At 39.4% G+C, this 24,004-nt stretch overlaps 1 protein-coding gene across 3 annotated transcripts in view; it reads right to left on the bottom strand.

Annotated features, from left to right (window-relative positions):
* Positions 1-1,109: 1,109 nt before the first annotated feature.
* Positions 1,110-24,004, bottom strand: part of Slc25a43 (solute carrier family 25 member 43) — a 44,567-nt gene continuing 21,672 nt past the window's right edge. The window contains exons 4-5 of one of the 3 annotated variants that reach the window (XM_046420961.2): positions 3,080-3,214; positions 1,110-2,394 (exon numbers count right to left, since the gene is read on the bottom strand). In XM_046420961.2, the coding sequence (XP_046276917.1) occupies positions 2,194-2,394; positions 3,080-3,214 (336 nt within the window). In that variant the 3' untranslated portion in view covers positions 1,110-2,193. The remainder of the gene's footprint in view (positions 2,395-3,079; positions 3,215-24,004) is intronic. The other 2 variants (XM_046420962.2, XM_046420963.2) reach the window with 2 other exon arrangements.

Raw genomic sequence — 24,004 nt, 5'->3', positions numbered from 1 at the left:
AAGCCTGGACTCACAACCATTTCAGACACAGCTGTCCCAGGGAGTGAGCCCTGGTCCTTTGTTCAGTGAGATTTTATAGGTTTTGGAGGGATACTCTATGTGTCACAACATCACACAGCAAATCATTCCATACTACGGGAAAGTCAAACAACAACTCTTAACATTGATTAGCACATTCACTTGTGGGAACAAGTTGGGTAGGGGTGATTGGTTAGTACAAGAGGGGGATTGTTTGAACTGATTGGTTTAGGCCACGAGGGGTGTACGTGCTAAACTACATGGTTTCCCAACATGTTATCAACCACCATAAACTACTGGGGGGGGGTCATCTGGCATCCCAGGTATTTTCCCTGTCTCATGCTGATTGGTGGTTGCTAGGGGGTTGCTATGGGTCCTCACCTAGCCTAACTGAGTCAGGGACACCTGGTGCTGTAGATCTCTCCTGTTATTTGCAGACAAACAACTCAGCAGGGTGGGTATGTGCTTAGGAGTGCTCTGTGGGTTTTTCCCAGGACAAGGGTCACGCCCCCTTCCTTAGGATAGGCCTTGAGGTAGAAGCTGGTTTCTCAAAAATGGAGTCACATCAGTATCTCAATAGCAGATATACTATCAAGTATATAACCTGAGGTTAGGATTTTTAGATTTTGTACAAAACTGTTTTTGAGGCTTTTAGAGCTTTTTGAAAGGTTGTTTGCTTCAAGGGAAAGAAAGAATGACAAATATGAACTATTCACTGGGTTAGGAATTTGCCACCCTCCAAACTCTTTAACAGAATGGGCTACAGATAAAATTGTTAACCACCATTCCTTGTAAAACTGTTAAGGTCTAATCTATATACTGTAGTGTGTGCTCTCAGAAGTTAGCAAAGGTTATGAATTCAGGAACAACTGGTATAGGTTCAGGTGAAATGAATAAAACTAGGCCAGCAGTTTGTGTGCTCTAGCAGTTGGAAAATGAGTTATTTTCATGTATCTATATAGGACAATATTCTAAGAGTTTAATATTTTTAATATAAGTTCAAGGCCAGCCTCAGCAACTTAGCAAAATATTATTTAAGTGTTTAACCATAGTTTTAAAACTCTGATTAGTAACAAATGACCAACACAACATTTTTTTCCTTTGGAAAATAAATTTAATAGCAAAAGTACTTTTAACATACTGAAAAACCTTAGTGTGCGTGTGTGCATGAATTAACAACTTAATGTTAGATATTAATGTATTTTAAATGAGTAGATAGGCACTATTTGAAAAGGTATAGTTATATGAATTTTACATGAAATCTTCAATGTGGAACAATCATGCAATTTGACTTTTAAAAATTCAGTACAGATTATTAGCCTAAAGTGCTTTTATTCTGTTACATTTTTAGGGGGACTGTGTCAAATGTTCCTTTTGATTCTTCCTAGGCAACTAGGACATCTTGTGAGAATAACATGATTAAATAATTTATTTTCAGGGTAGGCTTGCAAAGCAAGTGAAAAAGGCAGAGAATTCAGGCCATTTGAACTATACGTGATTTTAGTCAGAAGATCTGTGGGGCATAATTATGCAGTCATGGTAAAAACTGCCTTCCTGAAGCACAGATTCTAAGCCTAGGATGCTTCATATTTCAATAGAGGTTGGTTCTACTATGGTGTGGCTAACTTTAAAAAAGTTAAATGTTTTCATTTGGTTTCTGTTAAGGTCTAATCTATATTATAGAGTGTGCTCTCAGAAGTTAGCAAAAGTTATGAATTCAAGAACAACTGGTATGGGTTCAGGTGAAATGACCAAAACTAGGCCAGCAGTTTGTGTGAGCTTTGCATCAACTGTGAGTAACCCTGTGGCTAAGTTTGTGACATAGATTCTACTTGATCATTTCATCTACTTGTTACTTGAGCTGTCGTGGCAATGCCCTTTTGTGTTGTGTTTCTATTCAGAAGGTAAATTGCACATTTTGTCACTGCTATGTGTTGGTTATAAAATCTGGTAGGAGGCTGTCAAGACATAGTAGTGTTGAGAAACTTCATGGCACAGGTGTTCACAGGGACATTAGTATGGGGCTCTAAGGACGTATGTGGCCAAATTGTGTAATTTCCAAAAATGGCAACCAGAAATACCCTCTTATTACTCTTCAAGAGGATAATTATGAGACTACATTTATCTCCAATTTCAACATGTGTTTTGCTAGTGCACTTCTAGTTCCATTCAGTTCTACAGTGTTGGTTTTTTAGACTTCAGTTTTCCAGTTTTGAAGAACTTCCTTAATTCCCTTAATTCTTGGGGCTTCAAACTCTGGTCCACTCCTGGGGTCAATTTATAGCTCAAAGGAGACACGATGTAACCATTTTGATAAAGACAGATTCTCTTGCAGAACTCAAAAGTGCTAAACATAACTCCAAAATATGGAACTACCTGTTAAAACAGAAAATGAAAATTGTGTTAAAGTCTTCAAATATCAATGTATCTGCATCAAGACAAATCAGGACAAATTGACAATAGCTGTGGGCAATACAACATGGTAATTGTTTTTGAAATTGGGGAAAGGGCAGAAAGAAGGCTGGCACAGTATGGATGGGGGGAGAGGGATGACAGCAATTGAAGGGCATGCTCTGAGCAAACAGTGGGCCTGGATTAATACGCATGTAGACACCTGACACTGCCTGTCAATATGTATGCTGGCCTTGATTGGAATCATTTATATATCAGCTAGTGCAAAGTTAATTCAGAGTTCTTAACCTTAACTTCTGGATCATGGAGTTCTTTGGGAATATGATACACACATGCACACACACACAAAACACAGTTTTGCAGACAATTTTAGGATGAGATTAGGTTCCCCTAAGTGGTCCATGAACCCCAATATTAGGAACCTGTAGACTAAATGCTCTTCTCATCTAGGGTGGGAGAGAAGATGATCCACCACTGCACAGGGTCTCCTCTCTTTAGGGTTGACAACCAGCCTGCATCTATGGGCCTTATGCTACCATCAGTGCTAGTTGGTGTGTTTCCATGTATACTGTATGGGTGGGCAAGGTGACAAAGAAAGGGGGTAGAACTGGAAGAGGCAGAGAGGCAATGGACTGGTCACCCTTCTCACCTTCAATAAGTTGGCTGTCAATCCATTCCAGAGCCCCAGTACCCCTTGGGCCTTCACTATCTGCCGGAAGCAGTCCACTGCTCCTGAGAAATGGACATCTACACCTCCATAGTAGGGAAGATAGGGGCTCTGAGCCTGGCAAGAAATAGAAGGTGGGATGAAATTATTTAAATGCCAGGAAATAAATGTCCTAGTCAAAGAAGCCAGGGTCGCTGGACTCTGAATGTATGCTCCTGGCCAAGATGACGGCAAAGAATGGCTACCACAGGGACTTGCTCCATAGACTTAGAATGAATATTAACATGGAATAAAACCATGATGCTCTGTTCATATGCTTATGGTTTATTTCACTTGGAAGGAAGCTGGCATTTGGGACAGAATTGATTTTATGCTTACATTCCCTCTCAGCCTATGCCCTCTGGAAATGATAACATTTTTAGGGGGGATGGGGTGTACTGGGGATTAAACTCAGAGGCACTCGGCAATTGAGCCACTTTCCCAGCCCTATTTTGTATTTCACTTAGAGACAGGGTCTCACTGAGTTGCTTAGTGCCTCACTTTTGCTGAGGCTGGCTTTGAACTCAAGATCCTCCTGCCTCAGCCTCCCAAGCTGCTGGGATTACAGGCATGTGCCACTGCACTCAGCTTGGATATGATAGCATTTTAGAGTTTATTTTTCTGGTTTTGAAGAACTTCTTTAATTTTCATTAATTGTTGGGCCTTCAAAATCTGGTTCAACCCTGGGTTCAATTTATAGCTCAGGGGAGACAAAATGTAACCATTTTGATAAAGGCAGATTCTCCTATAGAACTCAAAGGTGCTAAACATAACTCAAAATATGGAAGTAGATGTTAAAACAGAAAATGAAAGTTATGTTAAACTCTTAAAACATCAATGCATCTGTAATGAAGACAGATCAGGGTAAACTGACACTTAACCTTTTTAGTGCCTTCCTGAAACTTTGTCATAACTAACCTGTCTCCTGGGAATCTATAAAGTGGGGGCTGCTTACTTATTTCCCTATATCACAGTTGTCACAAGGTGGGGAATAGAGTGATAGTGGTGTTTTTGTAGCTCCCTGTTGCTGTTCGTAGACTCTTACTCCTTCATTCTCACGCCAAAGTGTTCATCTGGGGCTCATGTTTCTTAACTGCATTTGTTGTCCTGCTATCATCTACTGACCTCCTGGCTACTTTTCCACATTCACTGAAGACTGTATGACACCTGATGGCTCACCCTCACCTAGCCTCACCATCAACTTAGATAACTCTTTTTTAAAAAATTATTTGTTATATATGACAACAGAATGCATTACAATTCATATTACACATACAGAGCACAATTTTTGTATTTCTGGTTGTACACAAACTAGAGTCACAGCCTTTGTGTCTTCATACATGTACTTAGGGTAATGATGACTATTGCATTCCACCATCTTTCCTACCCCTATACCCCCTGCCTTCCCCTCCCTCCCCTTTTCCCCTTCGCCCTATCTAGAGTTCATTTAATCCGCCCCCCCACACAGCATATTATGGATTGGCATTCTTAAATCAGAGAAATAATTTGGCATTGGTTTTTTGGGATTGGCTAACCTCCCTTAGCATTATCTTCTCCAATGTCATCCATTTACCTGCAAATGCCATGATTTTATTCTCTTTTATTGCTGAGTAATGTTCCATTGTGTATATATGCCACATTTTTTTATCCATTCATCTACTGAAGGGCATCTAGGTTGGTTCCACAGTTTAGCTACTGTGAACTGTGCTGCTATAAACATTGATGTGGCTGTGTCCCTATTACTATGCTGTTTTTAAGTCCTTTGGGTATAGGCCGAGGAGTGGGATAGCTGGATCAAGTGGTAGTTCCATTTCCAGTTTTTCAAGGAATCTCCATACTGCTTTCCATATCGGCTGCACCAATTTGCAATCCCACCAGCAATGTGTGAGTGTGCCTTTTCCCCCCACATCCTTGCCAACACTTATTGTTGTTTGTATTCTTAATAGCTGCCATTCTGACTGGAATGAGATGAAATCTTAAAGACCTTTGTTTTGATTTGCATTTCTCTAATTGCTAGAGATGTTGAACACTTTTTCACATATTTGTTGATTGATTGTATATCTTCTTCTGAGAGGTGTCTGTTCAGTTCCTTGGCCCATTTATTGATTGAGTTATTAGGTTTTTTGGTGTTAAGATTTTTGAGTTCTTTATATATTCTAGAGATTAGTGCTCTATGTGATGTGTGTGTGGTAAGAATTTGTTCCCAATTAGTCGGCTCTCTATTCACCTCACTGATTGTTTCTTTTCCTGACAAGAAGATTTTTAGTTTGAATCCATCCCATTTATTGATTCTTGATATTAATTCTTATGCTATAGGAGTCTTATTAATGAAGTTGGGGCCTAATCCGACAGGATGGAGATTTGGGCCTACTTTCTCTTCTAAAAGACTCAGTGTCTCTGGTTTAATTCCTAGGACCTTGATCCATGTTAAGTTTTGTGCATGGTGAGAGATAGGGGTTTAATTTCATTTTGATGCATATGGATTTCTAATTTTCCCAGCACCATTTGTTGAAAGGCTATCTTTTCTCTAATGTACATTTTTGATACCTTTGTCAAATATAAGATAACTATAATTATGAGGGTTAGTCTCTGTGTCCTCTATTCTGTACAATTGTCTACATGTCTATTTTGGTGTCAACACCATGCTGTTTTTGTTACTATTGCTCTGTAGTATAGTTTAACTTCAGGTATTGTGAAGCCACCTGCTTCACTCTTCTAGCTAAGGATTGCTTTAGCTATTCTGGTTCTCTTATTTTTCCAGACGAATTTCATGACTGTTTTTTTTTTTTTCTATTTCTATGAGGAATGTCATTGGAATTTTGATTAGAATTGCATTAAATCTGTATAGTGCTATTGGTAGTATGATCATTTTGACAATATTAATTCTGCCTATCCAAGAACAAGGGAGATCTTTTCATCTTCTAAGGTCTTCTTTAATTTCTTTCTTTAGTGTTCTGTTGTTTTCATTGTAGGGTCTTTCACCTCTTTCATTAAGTTGACTCCCAAGTATTTTACTTTAAAAATATTTATTTAGTTTAGTTTTAGGTAGACACAATATCTTTATTTTACATTTATGTGGTGCTGAGAATCGAACGCAGTGCCTCACACATGCTAGGCGAGTGCACTACTGGCATCAGCTATGGCTTTAAACACCATCTACAGGGACATGACTCCTAATTCTTTATTTTCAGCATTGATTTCTGCCCCTGAGCTCCAAAACCAAGCACTCAACTGCCTACTGGACCTCTCCACCTGGACAGCACTCAAAGCCTTGACACACCAAGAACTATTATTGGCTGTCTTCTTCCTGGGGTCAACTTTTTTTCTTTCTTTTTTTTTTTTTTCTTTCTGGTGGTGTTTAGAGATGGATCCCAGATCCTTGTGCATATTAAGCAAAGCAAGCACTTGGCATTGAGATACACCCCCACACCCTTTTGTAATTCTTATTTCAGTAAATAGCCTCACCATTCAACCAGCTGCCCTGAGGCAGAAACCTGAGAGTCCTTTATTTCATTCACTCTTACTGCCCTCTCCAGTCAATCATTAAATCCTAGCATTTTTATCTTCTAAATCTAGTATTTTTCAGATCCATCTCTTCCTCTACATCCTCACACCTCCCTTAGTTCGTGCTACCTACACCTCATGCACACATTACTGTGATCCGATCTTAACACTGTAGCCAGAATGTGCTTCTATCATTTCAATTTGGATCACTGACTCCGTCCCTGACTTTCTGCCACCTAAAGGATGCAACTCAAGCTTCTTAGAATGACATACAAAGTCCTTAAGGACAACTTTTCCAGTATTAAAAGCATTCTTCACCACAACCATACTAATTGTGTTTCTTAGCTCTTTTTTTTTTGCACTCCCATTCTCTCCTCTGAAGGCTTTGTTATTACAATATTTATTGAAGGGCTGGGGGCACAGCTCAGAGGCAAAGCACATGCATAGCTTGCAGGAGGCCCTAGGTTCCATCCCCAGCACAACAACAAAATAGGGCTGGGGATGTGGCTCAGTGGTCTAGTGCCCTGGAGTTCAATCCCTTGTATTCCATACCCAAAATGTCACTGGTATTTTGATGGGAATTGTATTGATTCTGTAGATCACTTTTGGCCATATGGCCATTTAAGGATATTAATTCTGCCTATCTATGAACACAGGAGCTCTTTCCATCTTCTAGTGTCTTCTTCAAATTACTTTTTTGAACATTTTGCTTGTAGAGGTTTTTCACCTCCTTGGTTAGATTTATTTCTAGGTATTTTATTTTTTTGAAGCTGTTGTGAATGGAATTATTTTCCTGATTTCTCAATGGGTTCATTATTGGTATATAGAAAAGCTATTGATTTTTTTCCTTTAATTGGTTCTTTTTATTTACACATGAGTATTCATTTTGGTATAATTATAAAGTATGGAAAATAATTTGTTCTAACTCAGTCCCCTGTACTTCCCCTTTCCCTCCTCTCCTTCCTCCCCTGTACCTGAGAAACTGATGTGACTCCATTTTTGAGAAACCAGCTTCTACCTCAAGGCCTATCCTAAGGAAGGGGGTGTGACCCTTGTCCTGGGAAAAACCCACAGAGCACTCCTAAGCACATACCCACCCTGCTGAGTTGTTTGTCTGCAAATAACAGGAGAGATCTACAGCACCAGGTGTCCCTGACTCAGTTAGGCTAGGTGAGGACCCATAGCAACCCCCTAGCAACCACCAATCAGCATGAGACAGGGAAAATACCTGGGATGCCAGATGACCCCCCAGTAGTTTATGGTGGTTGATAACATGTTGGGAAACCATGTAGTTTAGCACGTACACCCCTCGTGGCCTAAACCAATCAGTTCAAACAATCCCCCTCTTGTACTAACCAATCACCCCTACCCAACTTGTTCCCACAAGTGAATGTGCTAATCAATGTTAAGAGTTGTTGTTTGACTTTCCCGAGGTATGGAATGATTTGCTGTGTGATGTTGTGACGCATAGAGTATCCCCAAGAAACCTATAAAATCTCACTGAACAAAGGAACAGGACTCACTCCCTGGGACTGCTGCGTCTGAAATGTTTGTGAGTCCAGGCTTGAGCTTGCAATAAAGACTCTTGTGTGATTGCATTGGATTCGGCTCCTGGAGGTCTATTGGGGTCCACGAATCTGGCATAACATACCCTTCCCTCTACTTTACTGATCTTTCTGCTATATACTTATGGGTTTTTTTAATATTTATTTTTTAGTTTTCAGCGGACACAACATCTTTGTTTGTATGTGGTGCTGAGGATTGAACCCGGGACGCACGCATGCCAGGCAAGCGCGCTACCACTTGAGCCACATCCCCAGCTCCTATACTTAAGTTTTTAAATTAGTGTCTTGTGCACTTAACTTTCTTATATGCATATATGAATATGCCACAGTGAATCTCACCATCACATACATCCATAAGCTATTGATTTTTATGTTGATTTTGTATCCTACTACTTTGCTGAATTTATTTATCAGAAGTCTTTGGGTAAAGCCTTTGGGATCTTCTAAGGATAGGATCATATCATCTGCAGGGAAATTTGACTTTTTCCCTTACTATTTGCTTCCCTTTTATTTCTTCCTTTTGCCTAATTTCTCTGGCTAAAATTTCAAGTATTATATTGAATAGGAGTGGTAAAAATAGACGTCCTTGTCATATTCCTAATTTTATAGTAAATTCTTTCCAGTTTTTTTCCATTCAATATGATGCTGGCTTGTCATATATAGCCTTTATTAAACTGAGGCAAGTTCCTTCTACCCCTAGTTTCTTCAGCATTTTTAATCATGATAAGATTTTGTCAAAGGGTTTTTCTGCATCTATTGAGATGACCATGTGATTTTTTTTTTACCTTGATTCTATTTATGTGATATATTACATTTATTGATTTTGCACAAGTTAAAACATCCTTGCATCCTGGGATGAAATTTACTGGATCATGATGTAAGATCTTTTTAATATGTTGTTGAATTCAATTTGTAAGTATTTTTATTAAAGATTTGTGCATCTATGTTTATCAAGGATATTGCTCTGTAATTTTCTCTACTTGATGTGTCCTTTTCTGGTTTGTGTATCAGGGTGATACTGGCTTTGTGGAATGAGTTTAGAAGTGTTCCTTGCCTTTTATTTCATGGAATAACTTGAGGAACATTGATGTTAGATATCCTTTAAAGATGGTAAAATTCAACTGAGAATCCATCTGGTCTTGGGTCTTCTTTGTTTCCTCATTCTTTCTTTCTTTCTTTTTTTTTGGTGCTGGAGATTGAACCCAGGACCTTGTGCATGCGAGATAAGCACCCTACCAACTAAGCCATATCCCCAGCCCTGAGCTCTTCTTTGTTGGAAGGCTTTTCATTACTGCTTCAATCTCATTGCTTATTATCAGTCTATTTAGGTTTTTTATATCCTGTTGGTAGGTCATATGTGTTTAAAGATCTTTTACAATTAAATATTCTTTTTCTTAAAAATTGTGTTTTAGCTGTAGTTGGACACAATATCTTTATTTTGTTTATTTTATTTTTATGTGGTTCTGAGGCTGAAACCTAGTGCCTCATGCATGCTAGGCAAGCTCTCTACCTCTAAGCTACTACCTCAGCCCCAATTAAATATTGTTTGTGAGTACACAATACAAAATCCAAAAGTTGCCATAAGTGTACATTAAAAACTAATACTCCCCACCCTTTGTTCCTTAGCCACCCAGTTCTTCCCAGAGACAACATTGTTGTTACCAGTTTCTTATCTGTATCTTTCCAAACTTAGTCCATGCAAAGATCTGCATAAACATGCACATTTATGTTCTTTTGGGGGGCGGTAATCAGCAGCATACTACATATACATTTATGCACCTGTTTTTTTTAACCTAAAACTGTATCTTGGAGATGACACCATATCAGTCCAGATGGATCTCTCACATATTTTTTTTAACTTGGTTATATACCTTTATTTATTTATTTATATGTGGTGCTGAGAATCGAACGCAGTGCCTCACACATGCCAGGCAAGTGCTCTACCACTGAGCCCCAGCCGTCTCTCATATTAAAAAAAAAATATTTATTTTTTTAGTTGTAGTTGGACACAATAGCTTTGTTTTATTTATTTATTTTTATGTGGTACTGAGGGTCAAACCCAGGGCCTCGCACTAACTAGGTGAGCGCTTTACTGTTGAGCCACAACCCCAGCCTGTTCTGACATATTTTTAAATTGTGACATAGTAATCCCTAATATAATACCCTGTTTCTTTACTCCCATTTGTGGACATTAGATTATGTCCAATCTTTTATTATTACTAAACATGCTATAAGAAATATGCTTGTAATATACATCATTTCCCACATATGCAGTATATCTATAGAATAAATTCTTCTAAGTAGGATTACTTTGATCAAAGGGTATATGTGTTTTACACCTTTATACATATTGTTTAAGCTTGGCATGGTGGCTCATACTTGTAATCCCAGAAACTTGGGAGGCTGAGGTAGGAGGATGGCAAGTTCCAGACCAGCCTGGGCAACTGAATGAGACTCTGTCTCAAGATGAAAAATCAAAAGGAGTAGGAATATGGCTCAGTGGTAAAGCACCTCTGAGTTCAATCCCCAGAACCAAAAACTAAATTAACAAATTATTAATTAAATTATTTCAGTATTCATGGAAAGAATGGTAACCAAAATGTTACCTCTGTTGGAAGGCCTTTATGAAGTTTATCACAGAAATGTTCAAGTGATTTGAAGTATTTGTTCTTCATTTTCATCTCCTATAAGTTTGTTCCTTCTTTCCTTCTCTATATATTAAGCACATACTATGTGCCAGGCATGTTAGTAGGCTTTAGGGATAAAACCATGGACAAGACAGAAGCTCATCACTGCCCTCATGGTATTTGTAGTTAGAGGTGGGGCAACGGGGGTAGAGACACATGAAAGGAATAATTGCACAATAGATCATTACAAACTGTGTTAAGTGTCCTGACGAAGAAATACAGGGTGACCAAAAGTGTTCAAGAGGCTCCTGACTTAGTCTGGGGATCTGAGACTACTTTCCAGAGAAAGGACTATTTATTCTGATCAATAAAACTGATTAGCTGCTGGGTGTGGTGGTGCATACCTGTAATCCCAGTGGCTAGGGAGGCCAAGGCAGGAAGATCGCATGTTCAAAGCCAACCTCAGCAAAAGTGAGGTGCTAAGCAACTCAGTGAGACCCTGTCTCTAAATAAAATACAAAATAGGGCTAGAGATGTGGCTCAGTGGTTGAGTTCAATCCCCCATACCCCAAAACAAAAAAAAAGACAGATTAGCAAGGCAGAGGAAATGGCAGAGCTGAAGTCTTAGAGGCAGGAAGGAACATGGAATCAGACTAACAGTAAAGAGTATGAGCTGAAAGGGTCTTCAAGATAATTTCATTTTAATCTCCTCTCTTGACAAATGAGGCTACAAAGGTTTAAAGAGGTAAAAGACTTGGCCAAGGTTACACAAACAGTGGCAGAGCCAGGCCTGGCTCCCTTAATTTTTTTCAGATGATATCATCCTGCAGAATCCAGTATTCTCCTGAGAGCTATGGATCTGAACTAGACAGCTACATTTTATTAGCCTGGATAGTTGCCTGGGTTTGTATAGAAGGAGGAATTAAGTACAGGTCCTTGTGACAAGCAGCCTGATGTGCTGTTTCTTTTTACTAGCAAGATACGGTTTGGGCAAATGGAGATCTAGCATTCCAGTCTAGCAGGTTGGTTTGGTCTTTAGCATACTTGTCTCTTCTCCAAGTTTAGCTAATTATAATAATGACCTTAATAAGAGTGTTTACTTATTTAGTGCTTGCTATATGTCAAATACAGTTCTAAAGACTTTGCATGTATTAAATAATTTAATATGGACAACAATCTGACAAGGTAGGTGTTATTATTACCCCACTTTACAGATGAGGAAATTAGGGTTCAGAAAGACCAAGGTATTTGCTAAAGGCCCCAAAGCTAGTAAGCCACTCCAGGATGTCTAGCTTTCCCCAAGTACTCTTAGTGATTTTAGCAGGCCAATGGTCTGAGCCCTGAGCTGCATGTACTGTGGAAGGCCCACACCAATGGGTGTCAACTTGGATACATATCAGAATCACCTGGAGAGCTTGTAAAAATGCTAATGTCCAAGACTCACCCTAAGTCAGTTATATGGCAATCACTAGGGGGTGGATCCCAGCCATTGATGATTTATAAAACTTCAGCCCTGGTTAGGCTTAACATGAACCTAAGGGTTGAAAAGCACTGGTATTGGACTGCGATTGTAGCTCAGTGGTAGAGCTCTTGCCTAGTGCATGTGAGGCACTGGGTTTGATCCTCAGCACCATATAAAAATAAATAAATAAAATAAAGGCATAAAAAATACAGTAACATTAAAAAACTGTTTAAAAAAAGAAAAAAGAAAAGCATTGGTATTTAGCCTAATCATCCCTTCATCCTTTGGGGGTGACCAGTAATATATGCTTGCCTTTATGTTCTGGATACCCATTAATATGACACTTGTAGAGGCACTTATCCATACCATGCCAAAAGCTCCAGTCTTCGAATAAAGAATCCATTCAACAAGGCATGATGACATACATCTGTAATCCCAGCAACTTGGGAGGCAGGAGAATTGGGAGTTCAAAGCCAGGCATAGCAACTCAGTGATATATTTAGCAACTCAGCAAGACCCTGTCTCTAAATAAAACATTTTTTTTTAAGAGAGAGAGAGAATTTTAATATTTATTTATTTTTTTAGTTCTCGGCGGACACAACATCTTTGTTTGTATGTGGTGCTGAGGATCGAACCCGGGGCCGCACGCATGCCAGGCGAGTGCGCTACCGCTTGAGCCACATCCCCAGCCCCTAAATAAAACATTTTTAAAAAGAGCTGAGATGTGGCTCAGTAGTTGAGCACCCCTGGGTTCAATCCTCAGTACCACAAAAAAGTGGGGCGGGGAGCACAAGGTAGGGAGAGAAACCCAACTCAAAGCTAGAAAACAATTCTAAGGGCCTGGGGGTATAGTTCAGGGATAGAATGCTTACCTAGCATGTGCAAAACCCTGGGTTCTATTCCCAGCACTGCAAAAACAAAAACAAAAAGGACAAAAGGAAGAAAAAGAAAGCAATTATAAAATAATTGAAGAAATGTGACCACTAACTGGATACAATGATGATATTGAGGAGTTATAATTTTTTTTTGGTACCACACATTGAACCCAGGGGTGCTTAAGCACTGAGCCATATATTCAGCCCTTTTTAAATATTTTATTTATAGACAGGGTCTTAAGTGAGGCTTATATTTTATTTAGGGCTTTGCTCAGTTGCTAAAGCTGGCTTTGAACTCGCAATCCACCTGCCTCAGCCTCCCAAGCCACTGGGAAGGAATTATAAATTTTTAGGTGTGATAATGGTAATCTATACAGAATATATATATATATATATATATATATATACACACACACACACACACACACATATATATATATATATACATATATATATGTATGTTATATATATTGTATATAGATAGGTAGGTAGATAGATATATTCCCTCTAAGGAGCCATTATAACTTAAAGAAACATAACTACATATTCACAGTCAAATTGAAATGCTATCTGTGGGAGTAGAGATGAAAACAGATTGGCCATGTATTGCTAATTGCTAAAGCTAGGCATTGGAACTTTGTATTCATTTCATTAGCCTACTTTTGTATATGTTTGAATTTTCCACAGTACAGGTTAGGTGACTAGTATTTTGCCCATCTGAAAAAAGTATTCATACTGTTCAGGAGATGTGTGAAAAGTGTGCATGGATATAAGGTTCCTGGGGTATGAATATGTATTGGGGTTCTCCAGAAAAACAGAACCCATGAGATATGTATGTAAAGAAAAAGATTTAAATTTTTTTTTTTTAGTTGTTGATGGACCCTTATTTTATTTATTTGTATGTGGTGCTGTGAATCAAACCCAGTGCCTCACACATGCTAGGCAAGTGTAGAGATTTTTATTTTAAGGAATTGGCCCACATGATTGTAGGGAATGGAATGCTGGAAATCTCCTGGATGGACTGACAGGCTGGAGACCCAGGGAAGACTTATTTTGTAGTTCAAGGCCAAAAGCAGTTGGCTGGCTGAATACCTTCTTCCTGAAGGGACTTTAGGCTTTTTTCTTTTAAGTCATTCAATTGATTGCATAAGGCCCACTCACATTATGGAGGATCATTTGTTTTATTCTAAGTCTACTGATTTAAATTTTACTCACCTAAATAAAAAACACCTTCACAGCAATATTATCCAGACTGGTGTTTAACCAAATATCTGGGCACTATGTCCTAACAAGTTGACACAGAAGATTAGTCGTTACAGGGTTGTAGTGGGAAGTGATGCTGGAAAAACAGGAGGGGGCCATATTATGAAGGGTTTTGAATTCTGTTAAATTTCTCTCTAGAAAACTCCTTTGGAGCCAGGCATGATGATGTGTGCCTGTAATCTCAGTGGCTCATGAAGCTGAGGCAGGAGGATCCCAAGTTCAAAACCAGCCTCAGCAATTTATCAAGACCGTAAGCAACTCAGTGAGACCCTGTCTCTAAATAAAAAACAAAATGGGGGGGCTGGAGTTGTGGCTCAGTGGTAGGGCATTTGCCTAGCACATGGGAGGCACTGGGTTTGATCCTCAGCACCACATAAAAATCAATCAATCAATAAAGGTATTGTGTCTGTCTACAACTAAAAAATATTTTTTTAAATAAAGAACTTAGCCTTTATTTTATTTATTTATTTTTTATGTGGTGCTGAGGATTGAACCCAGTGCCTCACCTGTGCTAGGCAAGCGCTCTACCGCTGAGCCACAACCCCAGCCCCTCACATTTTTTAAAAAAAATACAAAATAGGGCTGGGGAGTGGCTCAGTGGTTGAATGCCCTTGAGCTCAATCTGTGGTACCAAAAAAAAAAAAAAAACAACCAAAATAACAAACAAACAACAACAACAACAACAAAGGAAAAAAACCTGAAGAACTGACAAGATTGGAGTAGAGTAAAATAGAGTTCTGATTCGTCATATTATATTATTACATGATATAATTTGATCAAATTGTGTTATATGTTTGTACAAACATGGCATAATGAATCCCACTATTATGTATAATTGTAATGCACCCCAAAATTAATGTCTGTTTGCAGCATTGGTGAGAAAAGAACCAGGGAAGAAGATAAGCATGAAAACAGGAACAAGCTACAAACTTTCTTTTTATTTTTAATTTTTTGTATATATGTATGTGTGCTGGGGATTGAATTCAGGAGCACTCTACTACTGAATTACATTTACAGGCCTTTTTATTTTTTATTTTGAGACAGGGTCTAAGTTGCCTAGGCTGACCTTGAACTTTCATCCTCTTTCCTCAGGCTCCTGATTTGGTGGAATTGTAGTAGTGCACCACTGTGCCCAGATCCCTAACTTCTTTTTTAGGTGTCATAAATTGCAGGATTCTTTTTGTTGCATTTTATGAGAAAATAGAGACTTCATGTTAAGAAATTAGCTTATATATTTAAACCTCATTAAGATTTATTGAAAGTTATGCATTAAAGAGGATATAATTCATTAGTTTTTAAAATTACCTAATGTACTTCTAATAAATGAAATTTAAATAATTAAATTTTATTTTTAGCAGCACAAAATCATGAAGTAGGCATTTGAGGATGTTTTATTGTAAAAATCTCTGATATATGTAACAAATATATACTCTTCCCTAAAAACAATTAAAAAAAGAGTTCTGATTGGGACAAAAAGTGTTGGAGATATTTATTAGACTTCTGAATGCAGGTGTCAAGAAGATAGTTGCATGATCCTGTGGCTCAGAGAGATAGGAACAGCAGGGTAGAAATCTGGAAATCATAAGGCAGAGAATAGAAAGCAGGCCAGTGCAGTGCAAATGTTAGTACATGAACAAAAGAATGATAAAGTTGCAAAGATGGGCAGGGCACATCATGTAAGGCCTAGTAGCCTACAAGCAGGGTGCTAAAGCCAGCTCCTGCTGGCTCAAGGGAGCTAATACTTAACTTCAGGAAATTTGGGAGCTGGTTGACCTAACATTCAGTACTCTGAAATCAGCCATGGTAGAAATATTTACGCTTCAACTCAAGAGATTTTATTCCCTCTAAGAGACCCAGTTGGTAAACATTTACCACCATGTTGCCACTATAGCTTGAAGGCAATAAGAAATATAGATTTCCTTCAAAGTTGGGTATAAGTCATTAAAATATTTGAAGCAGATGAGTCAAAGGATCTGATTTTTTAAATCATCACAGAGAATGGTCTAGAGAGTTGGAAGGCAAGGAGACCACTAAGGAAGTTGAAGTGGTGGCCCAAGTGAATAAGGATGTTAGCTTGGAAGTGGAGGGGGAGTAAAATAAAGACATTTAGAGGAGTGTTAAAGTCTTATCCTGAATATAGATGGCCCTGGATTTATCACAAATTGATTATAATTGACCCATTATATAATTCATGTAGGGGCTGGGGCTATAGCTCAGTGGTAGAGTGCTTGCCTAGCACATGTGAGGCCCTGGGTTCAATCCTCAGCACCACATACAAATGAATAAATAGAATAAAGGTATTTAAAAATAAATAATTCATGTAGCTTAGCATCTTTTAGTTGTGGTGGTGGGGTAACAGGTTACAAAATAATTACTTTGCCTCAAGAGTTGGACCTTTTGCAGTTCTTACTAGAAACTAGCAGAAGACAAATATTATTTCCTAGGAAGTCAGGTTACTTTTCTACACAAACATCATTTCCTCTTTTCAGTATTTCAGTCACATGGTAGCAGGAGGGACTCGAAGTCTTATGATTCTTTCTAAGGGAAAAAGAGGCTTAATATCTATTTGACAATAGCTGTCTACTGATAGAAGATGATGGGATGGAGGCCAAATCTGAACAGTGTTAAGGGAAACACCGTATGACATTTACCAAAGACCCCTGACCATTTTGGCTACTGAAACTCCAGACCAGGAGACTCAACTTGTCCATTTCATGTTCTAGTTCTCATAATCTGGCCTGTGATTGGTTGTCATTGTACCTTAAAGGAAAGGCCAAATTCAGAATTGTCACCCTTCACCTTGATGGAAAGCTCTGTATTTTTAAAGTACAGAATGTTGATCCTTTAAGCTAGATTAATGAGGAAAGATATGATAGTCATTTAATAGAAGATAAAGAACTGGGAAATCTCATTAACTTGCATGCCACTAACCTAAAAATTTTAATAACCCAGGGCATTTTAAGCAAGTGAATCATATAAACAGCATAATTACCAGAATATTAAACTCTCCCAAAAGAAACTGCTTATAAAGCCTATTGAAATACCTATTTAATATTAGTAATGGCTAATTATCATTGAACACTCATAATGTTACTGGAACTCTTCTTCATTGTCTCATTTAATTTGCACATTTGAAATGAGGACAGTGAAGCTCAGAGATATTAAGGAACTTACTAAGATCAAATAGCTAGGGCTGGGGCTGTGGCGCAGCGGTAATACACTTGCCTGGCATGTGTGAGGCACTGGGTTCGATTCTCAGCACCACATATAAATAAATAAAATAAAGGTCTATCAACAACTAAAGAAAAAAAAGATCAAATAGCTAGTGAGTGGAATGGAAGAGACAGTGGTTCAAACAGGTCCGTGTGATGCTAAAGCCCACAGGTAGAAGGCTGGTGCTCTACTTAGGCTTCCACAAACCACTCAACTACCTATGAAAGTAGGGCCTGAAAAGTTTCTCCACTAGGTTACTCTTCATTAATCTAGTTCTAGTCATAAATAATAAAATAGAACATTTTCTCAAATTTTTATAATTTATACTCACTCCCCTTTACACATATGCACTAGTTGGAATTAGTGGTAGTTTACTGTATGGTTTATTGAATGTCCTTATAGCGGGGGCTCATGAGCTAATGTTTAACTTAGGCAAGATGATGGCTGTCATTTCTGGGATTATGCAGCAACAGGAACTGGGGTGGGGTGTCCTACAAGGGCACGAGATAGGTAGCTGTCAGGTGTAGCCCAAGTTGTGGTTTTAAGCCTTAGAGCCTGGAAGCCAAGGTCAGAGAGCCACTGGAAGTAGGATTCTATAAAGCAGATTGGAGTAGACCAAGAGACAGAGCATCTGGCTTCTAGTCTGGCCCCTACTGCACAATAAATCGAGTTTTGAGTTAAATTACTCTTCCTCTCAAGGTTTTAGGTTTTCATCTGTAAAATGAAATAATTATCCTGGAAGATCTTAAGGTCTTTTTCAATTTGAAACTGTGATTTGGGGATTCTGGGCTTATAGACCTTACAGTAATCACTGCTTTGAAGATCTAGGACTCAGAAAGAGAGCAAGAAAGAGTCAGATTTCGGTGATCACAGGCAACAAAAATCAAAAAGCCAAAAGGTTTGGTTTGAATCATTACAACTGAGTTTTAGCACTACTCTGAATGTAATTATAATTTTTCCTCCAGTCTAGAGATTTTTATGGAAGAGAGAGGAGAGAGAGGCTAAGTAAAATATGGTCCTAGCCATCACTGATCTCACAGTATCCTAGGAAAATGGGACATGAAGCAACTTACTATAATACAAAACAGAATAAAATGTGCTAGTAACTAGCTATGTGGATCTTGGTCAAATTGCTTAGCCTGTTCTTAAGCCTCAGTTTCTTCAACTGTAATAGGCACATTAGAAGTCAATAAAGGTTGGTAGCTATTATTAATGGCAGTAGCATTATTATGGACTACATATGTAATATTTTGTATTATGTTGTTGCATCTTAGTAAAACAGAACTATCTACAAAGTGTTGTGAAGAAAAAAAAATTTAAAATTTATTTTCTAAGGATTCTGCATTACATTGTATAGATCTGTCATTTTTTTAAAAATATTTTTTAGTTGTAGATGGACACAATGCTTTGTTTATTTAGTTTTATGTGGTGCTGGGGATTGAACCCAGTCCCTCACACATGCTAGGCAAGTGCTCTAAAACCAGCCCCTTGGTCTATCATTTTTATAATTCATGCATAAAATTATGTTAAATGCTTTGAAAATTCCAGTCTGTTCCTATCCTGAGCATTTTATTCATTCATTCAGCAAACCATTCAATGAGTACTGGAAATGTGTCAGCTTTTGGTTAAGGCACTAGAGATACAGAAATAATCTCTGTTTCCTGGTTGCCATCTCTGAGCTGGTTTTCTCCACCATACCCTTCTGCTATGATGCTCTGCCTTACCTCATGCCCAGAGCTATGGAGTCAGCCAACCATGGACTGAACCTCTAAAACCATGAGCCAAAATAAAATTTTCCTCCTTAGGAAAGAGAGACATAGACAGAAATTAATAAGACCTAGTACTTAGAGTACTCAGCCATGTTAGTTAGCTTTCTGTTGCTATAACAAAATACTTGAGCTAATCAACTTAGAAAGAGGAAAAAGTTGTATTTCACATCGGAGTTTTGGAAGTTTTGGTCATGGCTGTTTGGCCCTATTGCTTTGGAGCCTGAATCAAGGTCACATCATGGTGGGGAGTGCACAGCAGAACAAAGCCATTCACCTTATAACCAAGAAGCAAAAGATAGAGGAAAAGACTGGGATCCCACAGTCCTTTTCAAGAGCATACCCCCAGTGACCTGAATACCTCCCACCAGGATCCACCTCCTAATGGTTCCATCATTTCCCAGTAGCACTATGCTGAGGGACCAAGCCATCAACACATGGTCCTTCAGAGATATTCCAGATCCAAACTATAGCAACAGCCTACTGGGAAAAACAGCCATGTAAGTCAGACATGATTAAAAAACACCTGTGAAAAGTTGTCCATATTCACTGTGTCTAATCTTTCTATTCTCATTCTCTCTTTTATTAGGGGCGGGGTGGGTACCAGGGATTGAACTCAGGGGCACTTGACCACTGAACCACATCCCCAGCCCTATTTTGAAGCTGGCTTTGAATTCGTGATCCTTCTGCCTCAACCTGCCTAGCTGCTGGGATTATAGGCGAGTGCTACTGCATCCAGCCCATTCTCTCTTGAATATATTCCAGTTAGGCTTTTGCCCCACACCACTCAATAGAAAATTCTCTTCTTATGATAACCAGTATAACCTTCATGTCTCTAAATCCAACAACCAATTCCCAGTCCTCATCTTATCTGGCCATCAACTGCTGACCACTCCCTCCTTCTTGATACATTGCCTTCACTTAGCTTCCTGGACACCACACTTTCCTGGTTTTCTTTCTACCTTACTGCTCTTTCTCAGTCTTCTTTGCTAGTTTTCCTCTTCCTCTGGCATCTAAATGTTGGCGTATACTTGGGCTGAGGCCCTACTCTGTCTCTTGGCTTTAAACACCATATGTGTGATTTTTTTTTTCTTTTGGTACTGGGGATTGAACCCAGGGATTCTCCATTGAGCCACATCCCCAGTGCTTTTTATTTATTTTTATTTTTTTAGAATTTTGAGACAGGGTCTTGCTAAGTTGCTCAGAGCCTTGCTAAATTGCTGAGACTGGCTTTGAACTCAGGGTCCTCCTGCCTCAGCCTCCTGGGATTACAGGCATGTGCTGCCATGCCCAGTGCTAAGATTCACTTTTATTTTTATTTATTTTTTTTAAATCTATTTTTAAATTTTAGGTGGACATAATATCTTTATTTTTATGTGGTACTGAGGATCAAACCCAGGTTCTCATACATTCTAGGTAAGCACTCTACCACTGAGCCACAACCACAGCCCCTAGGATTCACTTTTAAAGGCTTCTATACACATTGAGTTTTATTCAAAACTTTTCTCCAGAGTCATGTCAGTTTGTAAACATCAAAGCCACAATAACCTACTTTGATGGTTGAAATGTTTTGCTTCAGGAGTAAAGAATATGTTTTTTTGAAAAATGCTTACATTAAATAATACAATTATTATTTTTAATTTCTTTTGGTGGTGGTGTTGGGGATTGAACCCAGGGCCTCGTGCATGTGAGGCAAGCAGTCTACCAACTGAGCTAAATTCCCAGCCCCAATTATTATTTTTAAAAAGAATATTCTGCTGTCATGTATACCTAAATAGAACAGATAAGAAAAAAAGAACTTTAAGAAGTAGAAATAAAGTCAGGCACAGTAGTGTATACCTGTAGCCCCAGCTATTTGGGAGGCTGAAGCAAAAGGATCACTTGAATACAGGAGTATGAGGCCAGCCTGGGCAACATAGCAAGACCCTATTCTGAGGGGGATGTGGGGAGAGGCAGGCAGGCAGAGATAGACAAAAGAAAGGAAAAACAAAATTAAGAGTCTGCTAGCTCGAGCAAAGAGGAGGTCAGAACCTTTCAATTTGTCATTTGGAAGTGATCTTTATCTTCTGTAGATGTGCAAGATTCAACCTGAAGACAAAGCTATCTACTTTCAAAACCATCTGAGATGTATATATGCGGAAGGCAGTTGTGATAGGCTTGAATCTCTTGGCAAATCCCCAATAATCAAACAAAAAAAGCCAATTGAATTGGAGCAAATAGACCCTTCTATCCTGTGAGCCACATGACCCATATTTCTCTTGGCATAGCCATGACCCAACTAGATGTCATTCTACTGCTGGAAAGTCCCTAGTCTGCAGTGGGGATATTCACACAAGTGGCTTTAGGCTGCTGCCCTTCCAGCACAGCATGCTTACAAGATTATTTCCAGTCCCTCCAGAGTGAATGTCTTCCATTTCAGCAGCAGGCCAGAGTGATGATTAGCTGATCACTAAGCCTGCCATCACCATGGGGGGAGTGGGCAAATGACGGCAGGTTAGTATTCTGCTTGGGCAGAGAAAAGAAACAGTAGGTTCCTGTGTGGCCACTGGGGTAGAGGTTGGGGAAGTCTAAAGGGCCCACCCAGGCCTGCTCGGAGAAAGCAAGTTAGATGCAGATGAACAGAACATGCTGCAGCTGAGGCCCAGGATGAGGCAGCCCCATGCAGAACAGCCATGGCCAACTTTTAGAAGATCCAACTTTGAGAGTGTCATCTTGACTGAGGGTGAGAATGTGTAGGACCAGCAAAGAAAAAGATTTGGAAGATGACAGTTTTTAGAAGGCTGGGAATATCCAGATATACTCAGGACTTGTGTATGGTGGCCTCTCAGTAAATGCCTATTAAACTAACCAAACAAAAGAAAACGAATTCTCTTACCATCCCTGCTCATCATTAGCTATAGAAACTGAGGTTTTATGATCTTGGCTCGTGTGTGGGTTTAGAGTAAACACAGGAAATAAACACACCTGGACTGGCTTTTATAGTTCAAATCAGGCCTTCCATGCTATGCATAGATTCTGAAGAGATGCTGCAAGCTCATAAAAATACCATTGATTATGTGCCTGGCTCTGGATCTGCAATAACCAAATTCAATCTTTTCTGTATGTATATGAGGTAGGCACACTTCTCACTCCCATGTTTTACAAATGAGAAAGATTAGGCTAAGAGAAATTGTGTGGCTCACCTGCAAGAGTAAGGGGCAGGCTGGGATCCAGAGTCCACACTGTGACCCATTGAGCTTGTGTGTCCATTAGAGCCTTATTGTGAACACAGACACTAAAAACAAATAATTGGCAGCTATGTGGAAAAAAGGACATGAAATTGGTGGTTCATTTCCAAAGCTGGCTGGAAGCCAGTGCAAAAGTCAGCAAACTTCAGTCTCCCTATCCTCCTCAGAGCAGGGGCTTTCTATGCATGCTCATGGCTAGAAGCGGGGCTTAGCTGGTTGACAACAGGCATTTTTTTGGACCCTTTTTCTTTTTGGGGGGGCTACCAGGGATTAAACTCAGAGGCATTCAACCACTGAGCCACATTCCCAGCCCTATTTTATATTTTATTTAGAGACAGGGTCTCACCGAGTTGCTTAGCACTTCACTATTGCTGAGGCTGGCTTTGAACTCATGATTCTCCTGTCTCAGCTTTCTGAGCCACTGGGATTACAGGCATGCACCACTGCACCCAGCTGGACCCTTTCTTTCACTTTCCCCTACCACTGTCTTCACTTCCACTCTGGGCGGAGGGAGGTGGGCCGAAGCTCCTATCTTAGCTGCTGTTACTGTTTAGGTAGAGCACGAGGAAGCCTGCCTAGCACAGGTGGTCATTTTGACTTCCAGGCCTTTATCCCTTCAAAGTAGTAAGTCAGCTAGGACCAGGGGAAAAGGGCAGAATGATTTTATATTTAGTGGAATTAGGAAGGCTCCTCCTTACTCCCTCCTTGCCAGCTCCCTAGGGACAGTCTTGTTTCCATGATCAACAACTACCATCCCTGAAGTATTTAGGGCACTGTATACCTTTTGGAAAAACAAAGGGGGAGAGTTTTCCTTTTCCTTCACTTTAACAATGAGGTTTAAAAAAGCTACCTTGCCTAAGGAATATCCAGGTATCCACCTGGATTGGAAAAGCATCCTTTTTCTACAATAGCGAAGGCAGTGCCACTCACTTAGGCAGAAGTTAGTCCTCAAAGGGAACAGACCTCAAAGCAAGATGACAGCGAGGGATTAATTGAAAATGCAACAAAGGTAAGGTTCCCATTGTCTCTCACTACCCTTAGAGATCAGCCCTCAGCAGTGTTTCTACTTCCACACAGGTAAGTCGGCTCTGTTAGGAAAACAGAGGTCTGATCCTACTGAGAATAGGTACTATGCCAACCAAGAGAGGTTGCAGGAGGCAGAAACCCTGAAAATCTGTTAACATGTCTTACCAAGGGTGATGATAACAATTTTCTCTCTTCTCTTGGGGCTTTGTCCTTGCTCCCCCAAGGGCTCAGAGAGCCAGTGGGGCTCTCTTCCCAACCCTTCAGAACAACCATGGTCAGTTTATGACTGGCCAAAGGGTCTGTGGCTGTTGAATGATCTATGCCTGTGGCTCATTGTTCC

This window comes from Marmota monax, unplaced genomic scaffold (assembly GCF_021218885.2).
Source record: "Marmota monax isolate L192 unplaced genomic scaffold, Marmota_monax_Labrador192_F-V1.1 WCK01_AAM20220418_F8-fsc00155, whole genome shotgun sequence".
Taxonomy (NCBI): Eukaryota; Metazoa; Chordata; class Mammalia; order Rodentia; family Sciuridae; genus Marmota; species Marmota monax.
Note: the sequence above shows the minus strand (reverse complement) of the source record. Positions and strands in the feature narration are given on the sequence as shown.